Below are 22,292 nucleotides of genomic sequence, written 5' to 3'. Positions count from 1 at the left end.
GACTATTTATCTTAAGCGTTGTATATGGAACAATACAACGTGGTTGAATCTGATAAATATCGTTTGCTTAATTGGAAAAAAAATTTAAGTTAAAAGATACGTTATTACATTTTAAATTCATCATATATTAATCGCAATATTACTTACATCCCGGACCACAGTATTTAATTGCCCCATAAAGCCTTAAAAGACTCGCTTTGTATTTTATTCTAATAAGTAATATTAACAATGATTATCTTATTAGAATAAATTTGGGTACACCTGAATTTAGTTTAATCTATTTATTCATTCTTTACATTCATTTCGATTATTATTTTAGAAGGAGCTAAAATATTTATTTAATGAAATACTAGTTGGCGAAATAGTTTGAATCAAGTATTGGTATGACTCATTTGTATAATGAAAAAATTAAAATTATTGCAAACTCTGCATTATAATCCAGTGTAGCTTCGTAAATCGAAGAGGAGTGACTCAAAAGTTTGTGATACTAAATTTTTTTATTCATTCATTCAATAGGGGGTTGTTTGGACACCTTAAATCTGATTTTGCGTATTCGTGAAATTAACCTTTTCGCCGACATCTTGAAAAGTGACTTTTTTACGTTTTGGCTGGTTTTATTCAAATTTGATGATTTTGGCGTTGTTTGGTTTGGACTTGTCTGCGTTTTATCTTCAAACTGATTTATTGCAAATAAATGCCACGATTCATAGAAAAATAGTTATTTGTGTTCGAAGTCAAAATTTCTCTTTGTGCAAATAGTTTTTTTAATAGTGCATCTTCTTCAAGAGATATCAAGGTCAAGTAAAAAGTGAGGTAAAAAGAGAGAGTACAAAAATCTAAATGTAAAAATAAACTTTAGTTTGAAACATTTTTTCACAAACCGTTAGATACAAAAAGAAACTCACGAAAAGCGTAGCGTGTACTTTGACACATTTGGATTTGGAGATAATACGCAGACAAGTCCAACGATACCAAAATCATGAAATTTTAATAAATACAATTCAAGATATGGACCAAAACGTAAAAAAAGTTATTTTCCAAGATCAGATTTAAGATCTCCAAACAACCGCCTATCGAAGGAATGAATAAAAAAAATCTAGTATTACAAACTTTTGGGTCGGTCCGTAACTGCACTGGACTAAGACTGAGCATTAAAGAAGCTCTTACTTTTGGCTTGTTCGTGAATGTACAGTTTTATATTAGAAAATGATAACTTTTTTTTATCAACTACCTTTATACATATATGGTGTTGCATTTGACAATTTTTGAAGGTTTGGAGGAGTTTTATAAAAAGTAAGAGGAGTTATTATCATAACTAAAAGTTTTTTTTTTTATAACTTTGCCAATTGTATAAGTTTTTTTGTCATTATGTAGCTACTATACCGACACTTACCATTTCCTCTTTTTTCATTAGATTTTAATATCTCGGAAATCACAACTTTTTTTCAGATGTTAGACTTTTCTTGCGAGTTCCAAGCAAAATTAAGAAAATTACATTTGCAAGTTTTTGTTTTTATTAAAGAGACATTTTTTTCTTTCCTTTGATAAAGATTCTTGCCTTGAATTAATTCAAAAAATTGCCTAATAGTTTAATTTTACATATTACAGTTAAAAGTTTGTAATGAAACTGTATACAATATACAGTGTCATTAATCGCGATATGACCTCATAACGTAAAGTTTCAATTATAAAAATTTATTTTCAAATCTAAAGAAATTTTTTGTTTACTTCGCGATAAATAACTCTCTGATTCATCAAACATCAGCTATTTGCATTAATAAATGAAAGTTGAAATAACTGACTAAAGAAGTAAATAAAACTTCGTTAGATTTTTTTAGAACAAATTTTGTTGTCTTGATAATATAAAATTAAAATTTTTCCTTTTCATTAATAATATCAATTTTTACATAGATTTTTGAGATATCAGCATAATGAAATTGCATGTTTTTTAATTTTATTGTTTTTCGAAAGGTTACTAAAAAAATTTTAAAAAAATTGATTTTTACGTAATTTTACAAATAAAAATGGTTTTCTAAACTCTAAATTGAAGCGCCACTGACGTAAAGGCTTCGCTTTAGTAACGCCACCACACGGAGGAATGATAAAATAACATGCATAATGGTATTAAATGGTTTGTCTCTCAACTTTCTTTCACTATATAATAACGCAATTTTTCATAAAAGCAAGTCAAAAAATTTCAATTTAGCGTGATTCCGATTGGCTCACCGGATAATTGCCTCTACGAATATAAATACGTCACAACTAAAAATAAGTCGTTTTTTTATTCTACTATTTTTTTTATTAATAACTAATCATTAATTTTTCATTTATATATGCATAGTGGCAATAAAAAATGAAATTTTAACTCGTATATGGAATTCTAAGCTTGTACTTGAATCATAGCTAAGAATACTCTGCTTTAATTTACCTTTCAAGCAAACCAAAAAAATCAAAATCGATAGGGGGTTCGATTCCACAGATAGACAGACAGATACACATAGCGGTCAAACTTATAACAGCCCTCTTTGTCTCGAGCTCGAGGGAAAAAAAATCTATTAATTGCTGAGGTTAAATCCAAGCATCAGTATAAAGATTGGACAACGATTATGTTGATAGCGTTTATAACATTTATAATATGAATGAATTTTTCAAGATAACTTTATTTGATTATAATTTTATTTTTCGAGACATCGACTTTTCTATTTAAAATACTATACCACAATGTAAGTGTTACGAAGCTAAATCTCGTACATTCCGTTATAATTTAAAAAACAATAGTTTGAAGAAGAGTTTTGTAAATATCTTAATTAAAAAAATAAAATTTAACGAAAATTTTCGTCTGTCAAGACGGACTGAGTCTAAATTTAAATAATAAATTTTTAACTTATGTTTGAAAAAATTTAGATTATACTATAAAATTGCAGTGTATTGCCCGATCAACCTTAAGATAGGAAAAAGAAAAATTTTTTAAAATCATGATGCGGAATTAATATGGACAATTAAGGTAAGTGTACATTATTACGGGTTAGTACGTTATTTCGGGAGTTTTTTTATTTTGATCAAAAAATAAGAAACACTAAATAAATTTTTAATTTTAAAAAATAATAGATCCTCTAGCACTAAAATATGAACAAAAAAAATCGATTTTTGAACAAATCAAATCACACTTAAATACTCATATTGATCGAAAAACTGACCGATCGGTTAACATCTGGTTTTATAACAAATATGTTGTCTGTATACGTAAGGTGACAGTGTTGGATTCTTAAGGTTTTTTTACTTTACTGGTAAGGGTATCATTTTTTAATATGTAAAAATATTGATTATAATGAATAAATAAATCGTTTTAAAGCTTTTTCAAATTATTTTAATTAATTATTTTCTTTAAATTATGATTCCCGGAATTATGTTCTTAAATCAGTGATAGTGAACCATATTACGGGAGTCTACCGTAATTAGGGAAAATGAGAAGTAATTATTTTTAATTCTCATTTTAAATTGGTGTTATAATTATTAAAATATTTTATACTGATTGAAGCAGTAGATACCGTAGATTTTTGTGAGGTAATTACGGGATATGTTTTTCTTTTTAAATTTGGCTAATTTATGCATAAATACTTGCTTTTTATGATAAGTATATAATGTGTTTTTAACTCCCGGAATAATGAGCAGAGTTTTTACTTATGTATACAATTCCGGGAGTATCACATTGTCAAGGAGAAAATTGAAACTTGATTTTATTTTGTTATTTAAATTAATTTTTGATGATTATTAATGTTAAAATAACTTTTACTATTATTAAAAGAATTTAAAAAAATAACAATTCTATTAACTTCATTAATTTAATAACGATAATATTGAGTGATTGATTGTCATTAGTATTCCGCAGTATGTTATGATTTTTTTAAAAATTAATTAAAAATTTAAAATTTTATTTTTCAATCAAATTTTATATGATAATAGTCAATAATCTTAATTACATTAAACAGAACAATTTTTTAATTTACCTATGTTAAGTGTGTATCCCGGAATTATGTACTTTCATTCCCGGAATCAGGTTCAAAGCCAAATTTTATCACGGAATTAGAGACAAATTCAAAGTCCAGAAAATTAACGTTTAATACTATAAATTAAAGACCTTGGGGTGAAAAAATGATCAAAACTAATTCTCAATAAATCATTTTATACGACAAACTAATTTTTATAGTGGAAATATTTATATTTATTTCAATAATCATCTTCAAATTGCATTATGCCTAAACATCCCGTAATATGGTACATTTACCTTAGTTTGGGAGAATTGGAACAAAAGTGAACTTTGGTCTCTGCTGAGTTATTGAGATCGCTGATCACGTTTCTGATATAAAATTTGAAAATTACAAATGGAGAGTCCATAGTGGGGAATTTTTATGGAAATTGCTATATTTAATGGAATTGAACTAAAATCGCTATTCTTGAGTTTTAGAGATTATTGATTACGACTTTGTGATGAAAATTCATAATTGTGGATCCAAATGGGTGATTTTCCTAAAAATGTCGAACGTTTTGGATCTACTGAAGGTATGCGACAAATATATTAATCCAGCGATTTTTTTAAGTTGCTCATTTATTGCGGAAATGATATACAAAGGGGCTGTAGGTACGCCTATGAGTTCAAACCTTAAAAACTATTGAATCTCAACGCATCTATTGGTAGTAAACTTCTTAAACGTAGGGGAACAGAATAAAAGAATTATAGATGAAATATTGGCATGTATTTAAAAAGATTTTTGTATTAATATGTGCCGATGCGATGATCAGTTGTGTTTGATTTTTGTATAATATGCTGGTGGTATACAATACTTATGTATGTCGTATACTTGTATAGCTTTATAGGTATACATACATTCGTACGTATATACATACATACATACATACACCACACATTCATGATCCATTGTAGTATATGTAGTTGTTGAGAAGTTTTGTTGAAAAACTTTTTAGTATAGGCATTGCACGCGGACTGTTAGTAGTAACATCAGCACAAATAATATCAGTTATTCATCCCAACGAGCGAGCGACAACAAACTGAAACTGAACTGAGAGAGTTGAACAACATTTGTTACTGACTTAGTAGTCCGTAGTCTACTCTATTCGAATAGACTGACTCAAGCAGCAAAATATATACACATAACCATACACATTCACACACAAGTCATCATCATCAGAGGCATCGGCACGGCCAAACGCCGCTCCGACAGTGCATCGCAACTCGCCGGTGAGAAGTGAAGGTTCCTCTATTCACACTTTTAAAAAAAAAGTTCTTTCAACAATCCCCAAAATCAAAAATTCGCTTCAACAATATATCTTTATCTTCTTCATAATCCATTATAACCTGCTTGAATAACAATACTAATCAGTCCCAAATAAATAAAAATTTTACCCTCTTTTTTTCAGATACCCCAAAAAAAACATTTTTAAATTACTAACAATCAATTTTAATTATTTTTAATTGTCTTTTAATATCCTCCCCCTATTTTTTTTCCAGAGACAAATATTTAGTGTTGTAATAATGTGCGACCATAGTTTATAAGACTTTTTAGTTTATTTTTTTTTGGAAAAAAATAAATTTTTGTAAAAATAGTGAAATTTTTTTGGATTGATTTTTCGAAAAACATTTATTATGTTGGAAAATTGTGTGATACCTCGAATTAGAACTAAATTATTACCCATAAACAATAAAAAATATAGTGCATTTCATATAAAATGGAATCATGTGTCTTCAGTTTTTTGCATATTAATTTGTTTTGTATTGTTAACGGAATCTGTTTATGCTGCAAATACTGAGGTAAGTTTCAATTTCTTTTAAATTCATTAAAAAATAATTTAATTACTCGAATGGATTTTTTTAAATTTTTTTGTGTAAATATTCATTTTTCTGATAAGAAAAAAAAAACTTTTAAATTTTTTCCATAAATAGTATGTTTAAATAAACTCTGTGTGTAATAAATTTGATTTTCCGGTAATTTCAACGGAAAACTTAAAAAAAAACTTGTATGGTATTAAATTATCATATAAAGTGAAATCTAAAAGTATTTTTAATTGATTGATTAGTTATTTAAAAGTAAAAAATATAATTTACTAATCTCTTAATTGACAGATTCAAAAAAATTATGATAGAAATATAATTAATTATATTAGTTTATATGCATTTTTTCATATTCAATTAGTCAAAATTTACATATTTTCTATGATGACAATACTAAACTAAACTTTTATAATATATAAATTGATTTTTGTTGTTTTAAATAATAATAAAATTGTATAATTCCATTTGAGAATTCTAAAATTAAATAAAACATTCTGGGTATTTAGTAGTATACCTTAAATATTGTCTGTCGTTAGTTGAATTCGCACGTGACATATCTAGAGAAAACCAGGAAATATCTATGCAAGGTGACTAAATTAAACGCTCCAAACTGTTTTTTTAGAGTGCGAAATTTTGAATAAATAAAATATAAACGTATTTAATAATTTTGTATTTAATTTTAATCCAAAAAAATATTTTTTTAGGTCCACTGTACGGATACTATAGTATACTATACTTTAGTCCACTATAGGTCCACTATATTTATGCATATTTTAAAAGTGTTTGAGCTTCTATTGAAAATAAAATTTTCTTCAAAATTATCTTATTTTTTAACGCTTAGGCAGCCATAGGTCTGGACTTCCACGCTCGATTTGTTGCCGTACTTATGGTGGTTTCATAAGGCCATCCAAGGTCTATAAGCTTGAATTATTCGATGTTCTAGATCTCCCATAGATGCCACAGACATACCCAAAATAAATAGTCACTTTAAAAAAAAAAAGGGTAGAGTGTCAATAACTGGTTGAAAATAAAAATTATTTGATTAAAAAAATCAAAATGCTAAATTTATTTTGTAAAACTTTGGTCATAGTTGTAAAACTAAATTGTTTTTTCTTCACGACGCGACGCTTCCACCATATTTTTTTACATAGAGTTTTTTAGTGTTAGTTTAAAATTTAAGTAACAAAGATTTACTGCATTAAAGAGTTAAAAATTTTTTGGATAAGATCTTTGTAGAAAAGATTACTAATTTTATCTTGCGTCAAAAATTTGACGACTAACAGACCTGCATAAACAAAATGTTACATCAGTAAGATATTAAAATCAAAATTGGAATAAATTTCAAATCTTCTTGGAAAGCATCATTTTATTTAGTCTTAATTTAAAATTTTAATGAAATAGACTCAATTCTAAAATATTTGCAACAGTAAGTCACATTCTTAGTGTGGTTAATCGTCACATACAGTGTGTTCATGTCAAAAGTATCCACCCTTCATAACTCTTGACCTGATGTGATTATTGTTTTGAGTGAAAACACGTTGATTTAGATATCGAGGGGGAAGTTCAAAATGGTACCTAGAGAATTTTAGGTTTCATCCCTTCACCCTTAGACACCCCAACTTTAAAATTTTAAATGACACTCCCTACTTTGTTATACCTAATTTGAAAAGGCATCTATTTCTCTCTTCAACCACATGAAATCGATTGATTGGTTCTTAAGATAGCTTACACAAAAGATGGAATTCATAACTTCTATCTTCTTGAATAATTAGTTATAGAAAAGTTAGAGGCAAAAGAAATTTTAATTCTATGCTATTACGATATTACTGTGCTAAAGACTAACCAAAGATGCAAAAAATAAAGAAAACATTAATAACGCGCGCTGCATCAGATATCGAAATGATAAAAGCCGAAGTTTAAACAAACTGGAATGTACTACAAATAACAAAATATGAAATATTTCAGGGTTAAGAAACTTGCAGAATTGGGCAAGTTAATGAAACCAACCTGCTTTGAATACTCAATTTTAATATTCAAAAAATGTAAGTTTTATATCCAGTTTTGAGAGGAAATCATAAAAATATGGGGAAGGTACTATCAGTTACAACCATAGAGATATTATAAGAATAGAGTGCGCGACCAAATAGAGTACGTTACCAAACTACCGAATTATTTCCTCTATGTTGACGTGATCATTTATGGCTAGCATAGGCACTTTTTCACTCTATTTTTATAATATCTTTTTAATTGCAACCATAGTAGTGCAGAAATTTTAATTTTTGTATATCTTACTTTCTACGTATTTCCCAAGGAATTCTTTATAATTCTGGTTAAAAAAATTAAATACAACAATATTTACTTCATTTTTTACCCTGTATATGAAATATATCAAGGTATACTAGGTTTAGTCCCAAGTTTGTAACGCTTAAAAATATTGATGCTACGAACAAAATTTTGGTATAGGTGTTCATAAAATCACCTAATTAGTCCATTTCCGGTTGTCTGCCTGTCTGTTGTCTGTCCGTCTGTCATCGCGATTACTCAAAAACGAAAAAAGATATCAAGTTGAAATTTATACAGCGTGCTCAGGACGTAAAAAGTGAGGTCGAGTTCGTAAATGAGCAACATGGCCAATTGAGTCTTGGGTCCGCAGGACCCATCTAGTAAATCATTACAAATAGAACAAAAGTTTAAGTGTAAAAAATGTTCCTTATAAAAAAATCAACTTTTGTTTGAAACATTTTTTTGTTAACATCACTGTTTACCCACGAGGGTACAAATTAGATGCAAATTTTATAGTATATATATTATGGGAATATATAAAATATATGTGGTTATAAAAGTGCATATCGTTCTTTACTTACGTGTCGTCAAAAAACAAACGATTGCGTCATCAACACTGTCTATACATGACATTCTAATAATTAACTCAGTCAATTGTTTGTTTTCACTTGTTTTATTTTTGTTTTACATGTTTTTAATCATGTTTAAAAATATATTTTTCGGAGGACAAAAAAAAAATAATTCTGAGAATATTATTTTTGGAATCTGACAATAAACATAATAAACGGATAGGTTCATTTTGAAACACCCGGTATTGAATTATTTATAAATATTTTTTATACATGTATAAAATATGAGTTAATTATTTTGAATAATAAAAAATTTGGTACCGTGTTGCATTAGAAGAATTTTAATTTTTTGGTACACATTCCATATAATTATTTATATATTTTTGTATAAAACGATCTATAATAATTATAGATCGATTAATTATATTAGATATATTATTATAAACAATATTTTGAATAAGTTAATAATATATTTTAACTGATAACAATAGAAAAGATAATTTTTTTGTAATATTTAAATTTGATTACTTTCCTGTAAGTAATTAATTGCATTGACGACCTTTTCCAAGTTTATCGGTATTAAACAGATTGCTGAAAATAAAAATCTATTTATAACAAATTTGGAGAGTCAATCAGGTCAAAATAAAAATTATTATATAATTTATATCTTCAAGAGATAAAAAACGAATTTGTTAATTTCACTTTTAATATAAATTTATATAAATTCCTTTACTTTAAAGTTGGTTTTTGTTGAAATTAATGTTATTGTTAACTTCTTATTAGGAAGTTAATTTTTTCATCCCAAAAAACGAAATTGAAAACTTTATGTTAACTTAAGTTTTTGAACTCCCTTAAAATGAAAATGATAGTTTGTACTTTCTGTACATTCATTGTTCTGCGAAAACTACCGAACGAACAAATAATCCAATCAACTTGAAATTATTAATTGAAATTACATATTCTTTATAGGATATTGATCCCATTAAATTGGTAGTGAAGAAAATCTTATTAAATCGGTGCCTAGCAAAATAGATGGTCTAAGAGACGGTGTAAGGTCGACCCATATGATAACGAGATGAGACATATTTTTTATGATTTTTGTTTGTTTTTTAAACATTCCTAACATAGTTCTTCTACCGAAAAGTGTTCATGGCTACTTTTATTAAAATTGATTTGAATCAATTTTTTCCATAAACCGTTTTTTTTCAGGCAAGCCTATACAATTATTTTCGTAATTAAATTTCTTTCTTCTGATACTTATTTCGATTGGTTAACAGATCGGTGTAGTTAAATACATTGACTTATCTGTTCAAATCTACCCCGATCTGGTAACGAATCGAAATTAGAATCAGAAGAATTATAATTTAATTACAAAAACAATGGTATAGGCTTGCTTGAAAAAAATCGCTCATGGAAAAATTGATTAAAAAGAAATTGATCATAAGTTGTAGAAAATTATTTCATGAGAAATTTACTAAATTTTGTCCATTTAATTGTTTTCTGAATGCTTTGGACTAAAAAAGCATGTATCATTAATTAATTAGCGGATAACAACATAATAAGAGACTTCTTATAAGTTAATTGAATTAATTAAATTATAGAATATTGATTCCTACAATCACTTCGAGATGAATAAAGTAATTATTATTACCCAGGAAGTTATTGGTCTGACCCTTAAAGACCATACCTAGGTATTGTTTAAAATTATTGTCAGGTATATCTCATAAAATGTTTATAACAAAGTTTTTTTCGAATGTGTATTCTTTTTGTTCATTTAAAATTAAAATTAATAATATAATAAACGAGGAAAAAAAAGACGATTTCGATGAAAATTTGGAATTAAGCTTTGTTCACCCTCTAGACCAAAAGTTATATGGTGCTTAGTGGTGCTTTTGTCCAGGGGGTGGTAACCACTCCTACTAATGTGTAGAAAAATATATAAAAATATTGAAAATGGAAATCGACAGAGCGATAAAATCTAAGCAAAAAGTCTCATTTAATTATATTTCGAAAAGTCAATACTTTCCGAGTTATTGGCGAGTGAAATTCGGAGTATTTAACGTTAAATAACTGAAAAACTGGACGTTCTTTGAAAAAAAAATTTTGGACACTTTTTAAAGTACTATAAAAAAACCTTGAAAATGAAGAAAGGCATTTACACGAAAGTTAACTGAGAACTGATTCTTTGACTGAAATTGAAAAAATTAATTTTTGTGGATGTGCTTATTTTATTTACACTTAAAAATTATTATTAACTCGCATGAATGAAAAAATATAATTGAATACTTTAAACCTTTGAAAGTTTGACAAACAAGAATTTTAATATGATTTTTAAAGAATACTAGCTGTACTCCGGCACACTTCGCTGTCTCACATTATGGTTGCATGGAAATGAGATGAGAAGTATCTAGTAAATTTTATGAAATTTGATAAACATCCTGATAAAAGAGTTTTAAACAGTTTTATAATATACACGTCATGCTCATTTGATACCCCACCACTTGCGTATATTTGAAAATATAGGATTGTTCATGAGTAGGAAGATCATGTCCGTGCATTGCAGGAAAAAAAATTCAGTAGATATTTTATAGAATTGTAAAATACTAGTAATTCTGTATCAAGTGTTCATTCCTTGATATTTGATTTTGTAAGAAAATCTTTTATACTGTATTTGCTTTAGAAATCTTTTAAAAAATTCGAATTTCTATCTTCTGTTTCAAATTGTTCGTATAACGATAAAATATAGTTTCAGATTTTCGATTAATAAAGACCATAGATAAAATAATAGTATTACAATATCTTTGATAAAGAGACATTCCTAACATACTACTTGTGAGAATAATAATTAAAATTATCTTTTAAAACATTATAAATCACATAAAATAAAAACACTAATAATATGACATTTAGGCAAACGTTCTTGTGTATTTGTCTATAAAATTATTTACATGGGTTTTTTATGTACAAATTTTCATCCACACTTCTACCCTATGGGGGTTAAATATCGATAAAAACCATCCTCAAAACATGTTGTATATCGTGTAGAAATTTGGGATTAATCGATGCAGAACTTTTTGTATCCATAAGCAATACACAAACGAACATAACATTTTCATATATATGTATATTAGAGATTGTAAAAATATTTTTATAATTATCAATATATTCAAAATTGTAGTAATTAAAACGTTTTAAATCATTTATTAACAAAATAACTATTAATAACAATGACACTCATTGATAGAAAGAAATTTTATCATTCATGAGTGTGCTGTATGAATATAGATACCTTTTGAAATAGGCGCTAAACTTATTTGTTTCATTAAAATTTATTGCGGCATCTTCAAAACATTAAACTGCAGAAGCTTATTAAAGATGCTTCTGTCAACGGTAGACTTTAGTAACAGAGAAGAGAGTACGGATGTGAATTTTTAGGTCGATTGATTATATTGCTGATAAAGAAAACTAAGGAAAAAAACGACGTGTTGCACTCCGGAGTGCCGGCAGAAGTGAAAACTTGAATATTAACGTTGTGCATTTTTGATATTTTGGAATGGTTAGGGAATAATTTTGCACGAATTGCTTTAATTATCAGTATAAAAGTACTATCATTTATGTGGTAGAATACAATATTTATTTATGGGGCTATCGTACACAAACATGACAATTTCATAAACGAACATTTGGTATCCATTACAAAAAAGTGTACAATGCCGTTAAAGAAAATTTCACATAAAAAAAAAAATTATATTTTTAATAAAAAGGCAAACGGTCACCCATCCAAGTACTGACTGTACTCAATGTTGCTTAACTTCGGTGATCGGACGCGAACCTGTGTACTGACTGTGACATGGTCTTACGAATTTTCGATCAGGTCACGTGTCCTGACGCGAGTTTAACATTTTTTACCCATTACAAAAAAAAGTGTACAACGCTACTAAAGAAGTTTTCACTTCAAAAATATCCTCACAAAATTTTCCACATTCGTGCTGCATTCATTAAATAATTATAAATTTAATTGTCAGTTCAAAAAATAAATAAATATTCTTGTCTCATGTTGCAAACCTTAGGTTATATTATTACGTAATAAATACTAAAGAAACTTTTTTTTTGTGTAGTTTGTAAAATTTGTAAAACGAGAAAACGACAAATAAACAATCTATATACATAAAAATGTTATGTTCGTTTGTGTATTATTGCTTATGGACTCAAATCTTCTCCTTCAATTGACTTCAAATTTTTGCACAATATACAACCTGCTTCGAGAATGGTTTTTATTTATATTTAACTACCAGACTGTGGAAATGTGAGGGTGGAAGTGGGGATGAAATTTTGTATATGGGAAAACCATGTAAATAATTGTATAGACAAATATAGATCGGCGTTAACCAAAATGTTTACTTGGGTATTTTTTCTAATTTCATGGGATTTATAATATTTACAGAGAATTCTAATTATTATTCTCACAAGCAGTATGTTAGGAATGTCTTGATTAATCGAAAATCTAAAATTATACGAAAAATTTGAAAAAATGGCTTTAAAGCTATACCATATACATATATATAAAGTTCGAACCGCCAGAAAAAGTCGAAGAAAAACCATTAAAGAATTGAAATTTTATATAAAATATTTTCACACAAAATTAAATATCGAAGAATATTTGATACAGAACCACTACTAATAATACGGTGCTATAAAATACCTACTAATAAAAGAAACGGCATTTTCACAAAAAACTGATTTTTGCAACCTTTGACCTTGAAGTGATCATATGTGACTTTTCAGACAACAGTTGTACCATCAAAATTAGGTTTTTTGACTAAAATGATCGGGTTATAAATATTTTTCTTTCCTCTCATGGAAACGCATGTTTTTCCAATTCATGAACAATCAAATATTTTCAAATATATCCAAGTGGTGGAGTATCAAATAAAAGAGCATTCCGTTTACATTAGAAAAACGTTATCCCCGACGCAAGAGGATATGGGGGGAGGGGTGAAAGTGGGGATGAATGATCGAATATTTTCAAGTATACCTAAGTCTGGTACCAAATAAGAGGGGGTATGATGTATGTGTACATTAAAAGTTGTGAACTTTTTTTTATCGGGGTTTTATCAAATTTCATAAAAACTAGATACTTCTCATCTATTTCCATGCCACCATAATGCCCCACAATGAAGTGTGGCTAGGTACAGCTAGTTATATATTAATTTTGTTAAAAATAAGTTTTAGACATTATTTTTAAAATTTTAAAAGATACCATTTTCGAAGAAAAAAATTGTACGAAAAAACCTCGAATATAGTCATAATCTCTATATATTATAAATGCGAAAGAAAGCTTGTTTGTTTGTTTGTTTGTTACGCTTTCACGCTAAAACTAGCGAATGGTTTTTAATGAAACTGCACAGCAATATAGCTTATACTTCAAAATAACACATGAGATATAATTTATAAAGATATATTAATAAAAAAAAAATTAAATAAATTTAATTTGACATTATCATAAATTACAGATTTCTGTAAAAAAAATTCAATATAAAATATTTCACGGCACTTTTTTCTGATATACTCAATGAATAATTACGACTATTATACATTTAAAAAAAATAGAAAACCATACATATATTTTACCTGTGTAAAACAATCCTTGCCATTATTTCGAGTGTTATAGAAAGGGGATAAGCGAGAGCAATCTTTATCAATCTTTACTTTTAAACCCAGCGAAGCGGGTAGGTATCACTCTAGTATAGTTATAAATGTTATACGTTGCGGGCAGGCTCGTTTAATTTTTTAACGTATGGTACTTAAAAAAAATACACAAAAAAAATCTTATTTTGATAATTGATCTTTTTTTGTTAAGAATAAATGTATGTAATTATGAATTATATCATAACTTCAAAATACAAATTAATTATGTTAAAAACACACATAATTTTTTTATTTTATTTCATTATTGCCGTACTCTGCACTTTAATACTAAAATTTAACTGAAAAACTTCAAGGATGTTTTGAACGTAGGTATTTTTATTTATATATAAGCATAAAAACATTACGAGCATTAATTAATATTAGAAGAGGTAATTAATCATGAATAAAATTTTTTGTAGTTATAATTGTTTTATAAAGTGGAAGGCGAGGAGAAGAAGGGTATCTTTCTTAGAAAAATAAATGCCGTTATATTAGATAAAACTGAGTGAATTTTCTCAGCTAAGTAGAAAACTAGTTGGAATATACATAATATATAATTAAGTCAAAGTAAGAAACGTTCCTCACATTACAATCGTTACGGAAAGAAAACAGCTTAATTAAATATCGAAAATAGAATATTTTGTTTAATTATTTAGCTTTTAATATTTCGAAATAAAAGGTAGATATCGAAAAATTTTATTCATATTTTTCGTCTACATTCATGAAAAATTCATCAAAGTTGAAAATAAGGTACACATAAATTTAACCCCTAGTTCAAACTTTTTTTGGCGCTCGTACTATCTTAATTTAATGAATTATTCATTTCTGTTATCTTTCATAGATTTTTTATTCATATTTCATTTTAATATTTCGTCAATGAAGTGTTTTTGCAAAAACTGACCCTAGAAAAACTTGTTCTATTCGAAGGGGGACCTGATGTATGTTAAGGTTATTTTTCATCAGATAACAAACCAATTTCGTCCGAAAACCAAATGAAAAACTAATGTATTCTGCAGACATGGACAAGAAAGTTTTGTCAAAGTTTACCCCATACTGGTTTTACCATTCTAAGTGATATAGCTGTAACATATCATACAGTAACATCACTTAGAACGGTAAAACCTGTGCAAATTTTGTGACGCATTTTAAATTCTAAAATTTTATAATAGGATAAATTTTAAATTTTAAAATTTTGTAATAAAACTTCTACTCAAAACATTTTTTCGAAGAAGTCGAATACACAAACAAGTTCAAATTGATGTTTGCATTCCATTTCCATGCAATTTATAAAATTTACTAAAAAATGTATCTAACAAAAATTATTTGTTATTTTATGGGGACACAACAAGAGTTAATTTTTCGGCCACCTTAACAGACAGGTCAAATTCAAGGCCTAGTTAACTGCCCCTCTGAGAAGATGAACTATTACTTGTGTTTTTTTAACAAGGCATCCTAGAACAAGTATTTAGATGGGGAAATTTAAATTACTCTATATTAGTTGAACACACTGTATAAAAAATGTGTAGAATATTCTAGTTGGGTAACGATTGCAAATCTTTTAACATTTTTCTTTTCTCAAAGATATTACCATGACCACGTTATTTTATTGTAATTTGATAGGCTTGCATCTGTTCATAATTTATTTTTTATTCAAATGTATCAAATTAATAGAGGGAAATACAAAAATATATTAAAATTGGAAAATTTATCTGTATTTATTTTTAAAAAAAGTGTAAAAGAAATTTTATAGTATCATGTATTTTAGATGGAACTAAGGCTCAGATAATTTAAAAAAAAGTTCTTTGACATTCTAGAAAAATGAAAATAAAAGGAGTATTTTGTATTTTGCTATTGAAAAATCGTCAAAATATGTTTGAACAAGCAAGAAATTTACGCATCCCCACAGCGATGACTTAATGGAGTTATTTTTTTTAATTTGTCAAAAAATAAAATAAAAATTCGCTGTGGAGTGAACTTTGACTCAAGTAATTTAATTTTGGGTAAAAAACGCTTCCAAAGAAGAATGTTTTTACTTTTTTTCCATTCTTCAAGATGGCCCATATGGTAGCAGAAAGCATTTCCATCTGAAGTATCTAATACTTAAAAGCAAATATACTCCCAGGGCTGCCTTAATTATGTGTTCTATAGTTCTAATTTAAGCACCTAGTTTCTTAAGAAAGAATTTCACTAGAATTCATTAGAATTTTCTATCATAATAAAAAAGATATCCATTTAGAGTAAATGGCAAGAAGGTTGTCAAGCTTTGGCCAAAATTAATAAATCGAGCGTTGGTTTGGTCAACCTCGGAATCAAACGGAACAAGCCGAATATTTGTTCAAGCCTTTATTTACATGTGGAAGGCAATGGCAACGAAATATTATCAAAAAACTGATTTTTGCTACCTTTGATCTTGAATACCTCAGGACGTTGACACGTGACCATATGTGACTTTTAAGACAATATTTGTACTATCAAAATAAAAGTTTGTACAAGTATTCACCTTATTCCGTTATATTCCGAGGTGAAACCGAGAAACCGTTTGAATTTCTAAGACCATTTTAATTATAAAAAAAATCAAAACAAACCATATAATCCGATCAGCTGAGTCAAAATAAGTGGTCAACCTCGGAATCTAACGCAATAAGCTGTTTTTTTGTACAAACCTTTATTTTGATTGTACAAATGTTGCCTCAAAAGTCACATGTGGACACGCATGGGTCGTTAGATATTCAAAGTCAAAGGTATCGAAAATCAGTTTTTTGTGGATATCTCGTTTATTTTGCCTTCAATCGTATAGTATAAACATTAAGGTAGTACCAGCATGAAATCACTTTTCGACAGATTTGGTCGAATTTTTTTTCTCGGGTTTATAATAGCTTTATTTATGAATTCCTAAAATTTCATAATTTTTGACCGTTTAGATCGCGAGATATTTAAAGACAAAGTTCGCGATTTTGAGGGTCATGTCCCATTTAAATCATGTAAAATGTCCGGTCTCTCCAACTATTTTTATGATATTATTATATATTGAAGAAAAAGTAGAAAAAAATGTTTATACAATAAAATTCTAAAAAAAAAATTTAGAAATTAATTTTCACTTTCGAGATATTAATTTTGACGTAAATTGATCGAAATTGGGACGTTGTTATAATTATTTCCCATTTTAAACGGTCAAAATTTCTGAAACTTTGGGAATTAATAGTAAGCATTATTAAATTCTTAAATTTAATTTTTCGTTAAATTCTGTCGAAAAAAAAATTGTACCATTGCTTTAACATAGAAACTGCAAATACCATGCTGGTACTACCTTAATAAGTTAAAAAACCGTATAATAGACAGGGTCAATCGTGAATCCCAGTCTATTATCCTTAATTATTCATTAAAAACTACTAAAATAATTATTTAATACCTTATATTTATAAATAGTGACCCAGCACAGAAGTACGTTAAGCTAAGCGCACCATCTTCTGCGCCTTATTTTTCAAATACGGTTTAACATACAAAAAAAAGTTTCATACAAAATTTATAGAAAATTTTTTCTTCTACAACTTTTATAATAAATGTTAATACGATTGTAGGCAAAAGAAACGAGATGTTCACAAAAACCTGATTTTCGAGACGTTTGACTTTGAATATCTAAGGTCGCGAACGCGTGATCATATGTGACTTTTGAGATAACATTTGTACCATCAAAATAAAGTTTTGTACAAAAATTTTGCTTATTTCGTTAGATTCCGAGGTGTAACCCTAAGATGATTGCAGTAATAGCTGAAAGAAAGAATTGTCTATACTGGTAAAATGCATCTCATTAAGTGTGTAAAAATTAAAGTGTTAATATATTAATACATCATTTATGCGTATTGTTTGTAGAAATATTTTATTAAATAATGAATCAAAATTGTTTTGTTTAAAGATGATTGAAATGAATTTGCTTTTTTTTTTTTCATTTACTTGGTAAAATTATTGTAGGTATTATTTTAAGAATAATAAACATTTATTAAAGTTTTTATTATCAATATTGTTTTTAGTACGGTTGTTATAAACATATGAAATGAGCATCACTCGAATTGGCGATGATAATTCTGCAAAAGAGTGGTGAGCGCAATAATGTAATCAAATCGAATAAATATAATACTTATGTATAATTTGAATTCATTGCATCGCATAAGGTAATAAGAATAATAAATCGAGAGTTTATATTTCTTATAAGTTTATAATTTTATGATTTTTTTAAATTAATAAAATAGAATCCAATGTTATTGTATAATAAACGACTCTGCACAAAAGCAATGTAAAAACAAATATTGTAAATTGAATTTATATTAGGTTTTTGGTAGTACATACTATATTATAATAAATAATTTAAATTATAAAAAATAATTTAATTATTAGTAGTGTATGACTACAAGTTCTTTTATTTGATCTTAAAATTTTTCGAACTTGCTTTCATTCTCAAGAGATTCAATCTAATTTATACAAAAATACATTTTAGGTATTAATTATAAACAAATTTTGTATAAATTAGATTGAATTTCTTGAGAATGAATGCAAGTTCGAAAAATTTTGAGATCAAATAAAAAAACTTGTAGTAATGCACTAATAATAAAATTATTTTTTATTATTTAAATATTGTAAATTGGACTGATAATATATAATGTAGTCTATGTTATTCTAAATAAAAGTTACCATTGTCTCAACGAAAAATAATTCGGAAACGAGTCCCTATTTTTAATTTGGCCAATGAAATATTTAGAATCATAAAAAATCTTTTATGATTGTATTATTAACAAGCGAAAACAAACAATTAAATAGTTAATTATTGAAATACCTTGTATAGAAAGTGATGAAAGCCAGTGCTTGCATTGTTTTTAACAAATTAGGAAAGTATAAAAAACCAACACAATTATGGAAGCCATTGGCTCGAATTTGTTTGGGTTTTCGAACATTTCGAAAATATTCGAAAGCATTTTCCAGATTTTTGTTTCTTTTCTCGAGAATGTTTCACAAGACCGCTATTTGAAGCTACCTGCAAATTTTCAACTGCCTATCTTTCATAGTTTTGGAAAAATAAACACCAAAGTTTTGTCCTAATTTGCATCCTCACGGGTAAATAGTGATGTTTATGAAAAAGTCTTTAATAAACAGATAATCTCTTCGTTTTTTAGTTACCGTGTTGACAGACAGACGGACGACTGGAAATGGATAACTTAGGTGATTTTACGAACACCTATGTATAACAAAATTTTGAACGTAAAATCAATATTTTTAAGCGTTACAAACTTGGAACTAAACATAGTATACCTTGATATATTTCATTTATACAGACTATAAAAAAGCCCACTACTTATGATATGAATATTTTGTGCCTTAAAAGTTAATCGTATTAATTTTGAACTTTTGAAGTTTGAGTTATAATTCCAAAATTTGTATCACAAGAGGGGTACCTACAAAAACTTACTAGTATTGATACCAGATAATATGGCAAAGCTATTGATACTTGTTCTGAACAGCCGTACTATTTTATATATTTTTTTCGAATTAACCTTTTAACAATGTAGGCGTTTTATTGTCTGTTATTGTACATTTGAACTTAGGCGCACAGTATGTATTTTCAATTATAAATAATACAATTATAGATTTATTTTTAAATAAAAAAAAAAAAAAAATTTAATTTATTTTGAGGTCTATGATTAGTTTGACCCTTATTTGTACTGAAAATTTTATAATTAGGTGTTGCTTTTGGTTCATAAAAACTCAAATGTTTTCCAAAAATAAATGATTTTTTACAATATTAATTCTCAAAAAAGGCAGACCTTATCGTATCCTGATAAAACGGCGTATTTTTATTTTATTCTACTATTAGTCTACCGGTCTACCGTATCTACCGATCAACGCAGGCATAATGACTGCAAAGCTTTAAACGCATTAGATTTAAATACGCTACGACACGTTAATTGTACTCTAATCTCTAATCTCTAAAAAAAATATTTTTGCAGAAAAAGCTATTGCAAGTATAAAACACTGGATTATATCGCACGATTTTACAAACAAAAATAAAATTCGTGCCAGGTTTAGCATCAATTAACTGCGAATATACCTAAGAAAAATATTTTAGGCTATTACTTCTAAATAACAAATTGTTGCGTCTGGATAAAATTTATTTTCAAACAGGTATCATTTCAAAGTTCAAAGATGATCACATTTTAAGAAGATTCTAGCTGTGATTTTTTTTATTACGGATTAAGTGCAAATGTTAATTGAAAAATTTGTTTGTATATGACGATTATTATAAATATTAGTAAGAGAGCTAACGTCCCATTGGATTAGAGACTCAAGAATCTAAATATAATCAATTTCGCAAAAATAATTTCGAAAGTCGATATAAATATGGAAGAAGTAGCCATGAAAAACATTATATTTCTCGTAATGAGTTAAATAAAATCTTTGACCCTGAAATCAAGACTAGAAGGTTATATGATAAGGCTGTTGTATTCTTGCGATTAGCGATTTGCAAGCCAAGCGTTGTAAGACATACGACCTTATGAGTTGGAGATAACATAATTATTACCTTACGTGTTGATTTAATCAAGTTTCAATCTGCGTGAGTGAATCATTCAGATAAATTTTTTCCACTTGTAAAAACGAGAGCATATCAATAAAAAGATAAATAATATATTCCAACATTTCAAATTCCCAACTTTTGTAAATGACATTTGTTAAAAATATCAAAGTTGAAAAATAGCTTATTTTATGAAAATTCTACCTTCATCTATGTAACCATAACATGCCAACAGAAGTATATGAAGAAAAATTTGCCATAAAAAGCAAACAAAATATTTTTGCTAAAAATAAATCATAAGCATATCCTTTTTACAAACTATATCGGAGAAATATTGTGCGCCTTAATTATCGAAACTAAAGAAATATTTTTAGGGAAATAAATTGCTTCAACTAGAGATGATATGATGGATATCTTCAGTCTTCACTCAAGGGTATGAATTCCCGAGATTTAAGTGAACAATATCGATCTCGACGATATATCTTTTATATAAACCTAATATTCTTAGAAAATACTTTTAAGCCAAAGTAACATTTCTGTATTAGTTTATATATAGAAGTAGCTTACAATAATATTATTTTAGAAAATTAATTTTGGGCATCTCAAAATTGTAAGAAGAAACATGCTTGAGCTTCAATTGAGTATGCCAAGAAGCTTGACTTTAAGAATCAAAGTTGTTAGCGGAAACTTGAGTATAATAATAATAATTTTTTGTTTGTTTTCTTTTCTTTAATGTTATTTGAAAAACTCTAAACAATATTTTAAGGAGACGAGAGAAAAGATTAACATTTGACTGCTAAATGTATATAATTAATGGGTTTTAGTTTATTTAGCATTGCTTAGGACCAATAAATTTCGGATGCAAAAAATACCCTCGAATGCTTCATAGATCATAATTTTAAAAGCAAGTTCCCTGCACCAACACCAATAATATAAGATATTGTTTATTCAACTATTGCAAAAAGTTTGTTCATAAACTTTTTATTTTTCTTATTATTGTTGTTCACATTTAATCATGCACACAATATTTACATCATGGTCTGTTCGACTAATTTTGATATATAATATGTTACATACATTCGTAAACTAATTATTGACAAATACTTGTCTAGTAATTTTTAATTAAAGAGAGAATTGAAAAAAATACACTCGAACCAGGACTCGAACCCGGGCTTCTTGGATTCATGTCAAGCGCCCTACCAATTAGGCTATTCGAGTTCTAGACACGAAATTTTTTTATTTTTCTTTTTACCAAGGTGTATTACACTAAGTACGGATAGACAAAGGTAGTGTTATTACAGAGTGATTGAAACTTTCTATTTTGTGTCTACAGATAGATAGTACG

The 22,292-nt window shown here is 27.4% G+C and overlaps 1 protein-coding gene across 9 annotated transcripts in view; it reads left to right on the top strand.

The window, feature by feature from the left end:
* The first annotated feature begins 5,012 nt into the window (after nucleotides 1-5,012).
* Nucleotides 5,013-22,292, top strand: part of LOC123291080 (basement membrane-specific heparan sulfate proteoglycan core protein-like) — a 378,061-nt gene continuing 360,781 nt past the window's right edge. For 4 of the 9 annotated variants that reach the window (XM_044871529.1, XM_044871528.1, XM_044871527.1 and 1 more), the window contains exons 1-2: nucleotides 5,013-5,257; nucleotides 5,528-5,827. In XM_044871529.1, coding sequence (XP_044727464.1) covers nucleotides 5,663-5,827 — 165 coding nt within the window. In that variant the 5' untranslated portion in view covers nucleotides 5,013-5,257; nucleotides 5,528-5,662. Of the gene's footprint in view, nucleotides 5,271-5,527; nucleotides 5,828-22,292 lie in introns of all 9 variants that reach the window. The other 5 variants (XM_044871530.1, XM_044871531.1, XM_044871533.1 and 2 more) reach the window with 3 other exon arrangements.

This window comes from Chrysoperla carnea, chromosome 1 (genome assembly GCF_905475395.1).
Source record: "Chrysoperla carnea chromosome 1, inChrCarn1.1, whole genome shotgun sequence".
Classification (NCBI taxonomy): Eukaryota; Metazoa; Arthropoda; class Insecta; order Neuroptera; family Chrysopidae; genus Chrysoperla; species Chrysoperla carnea.
This window is presented reverse-complemented; position numbering and strand designations above follow the sequence as displayed.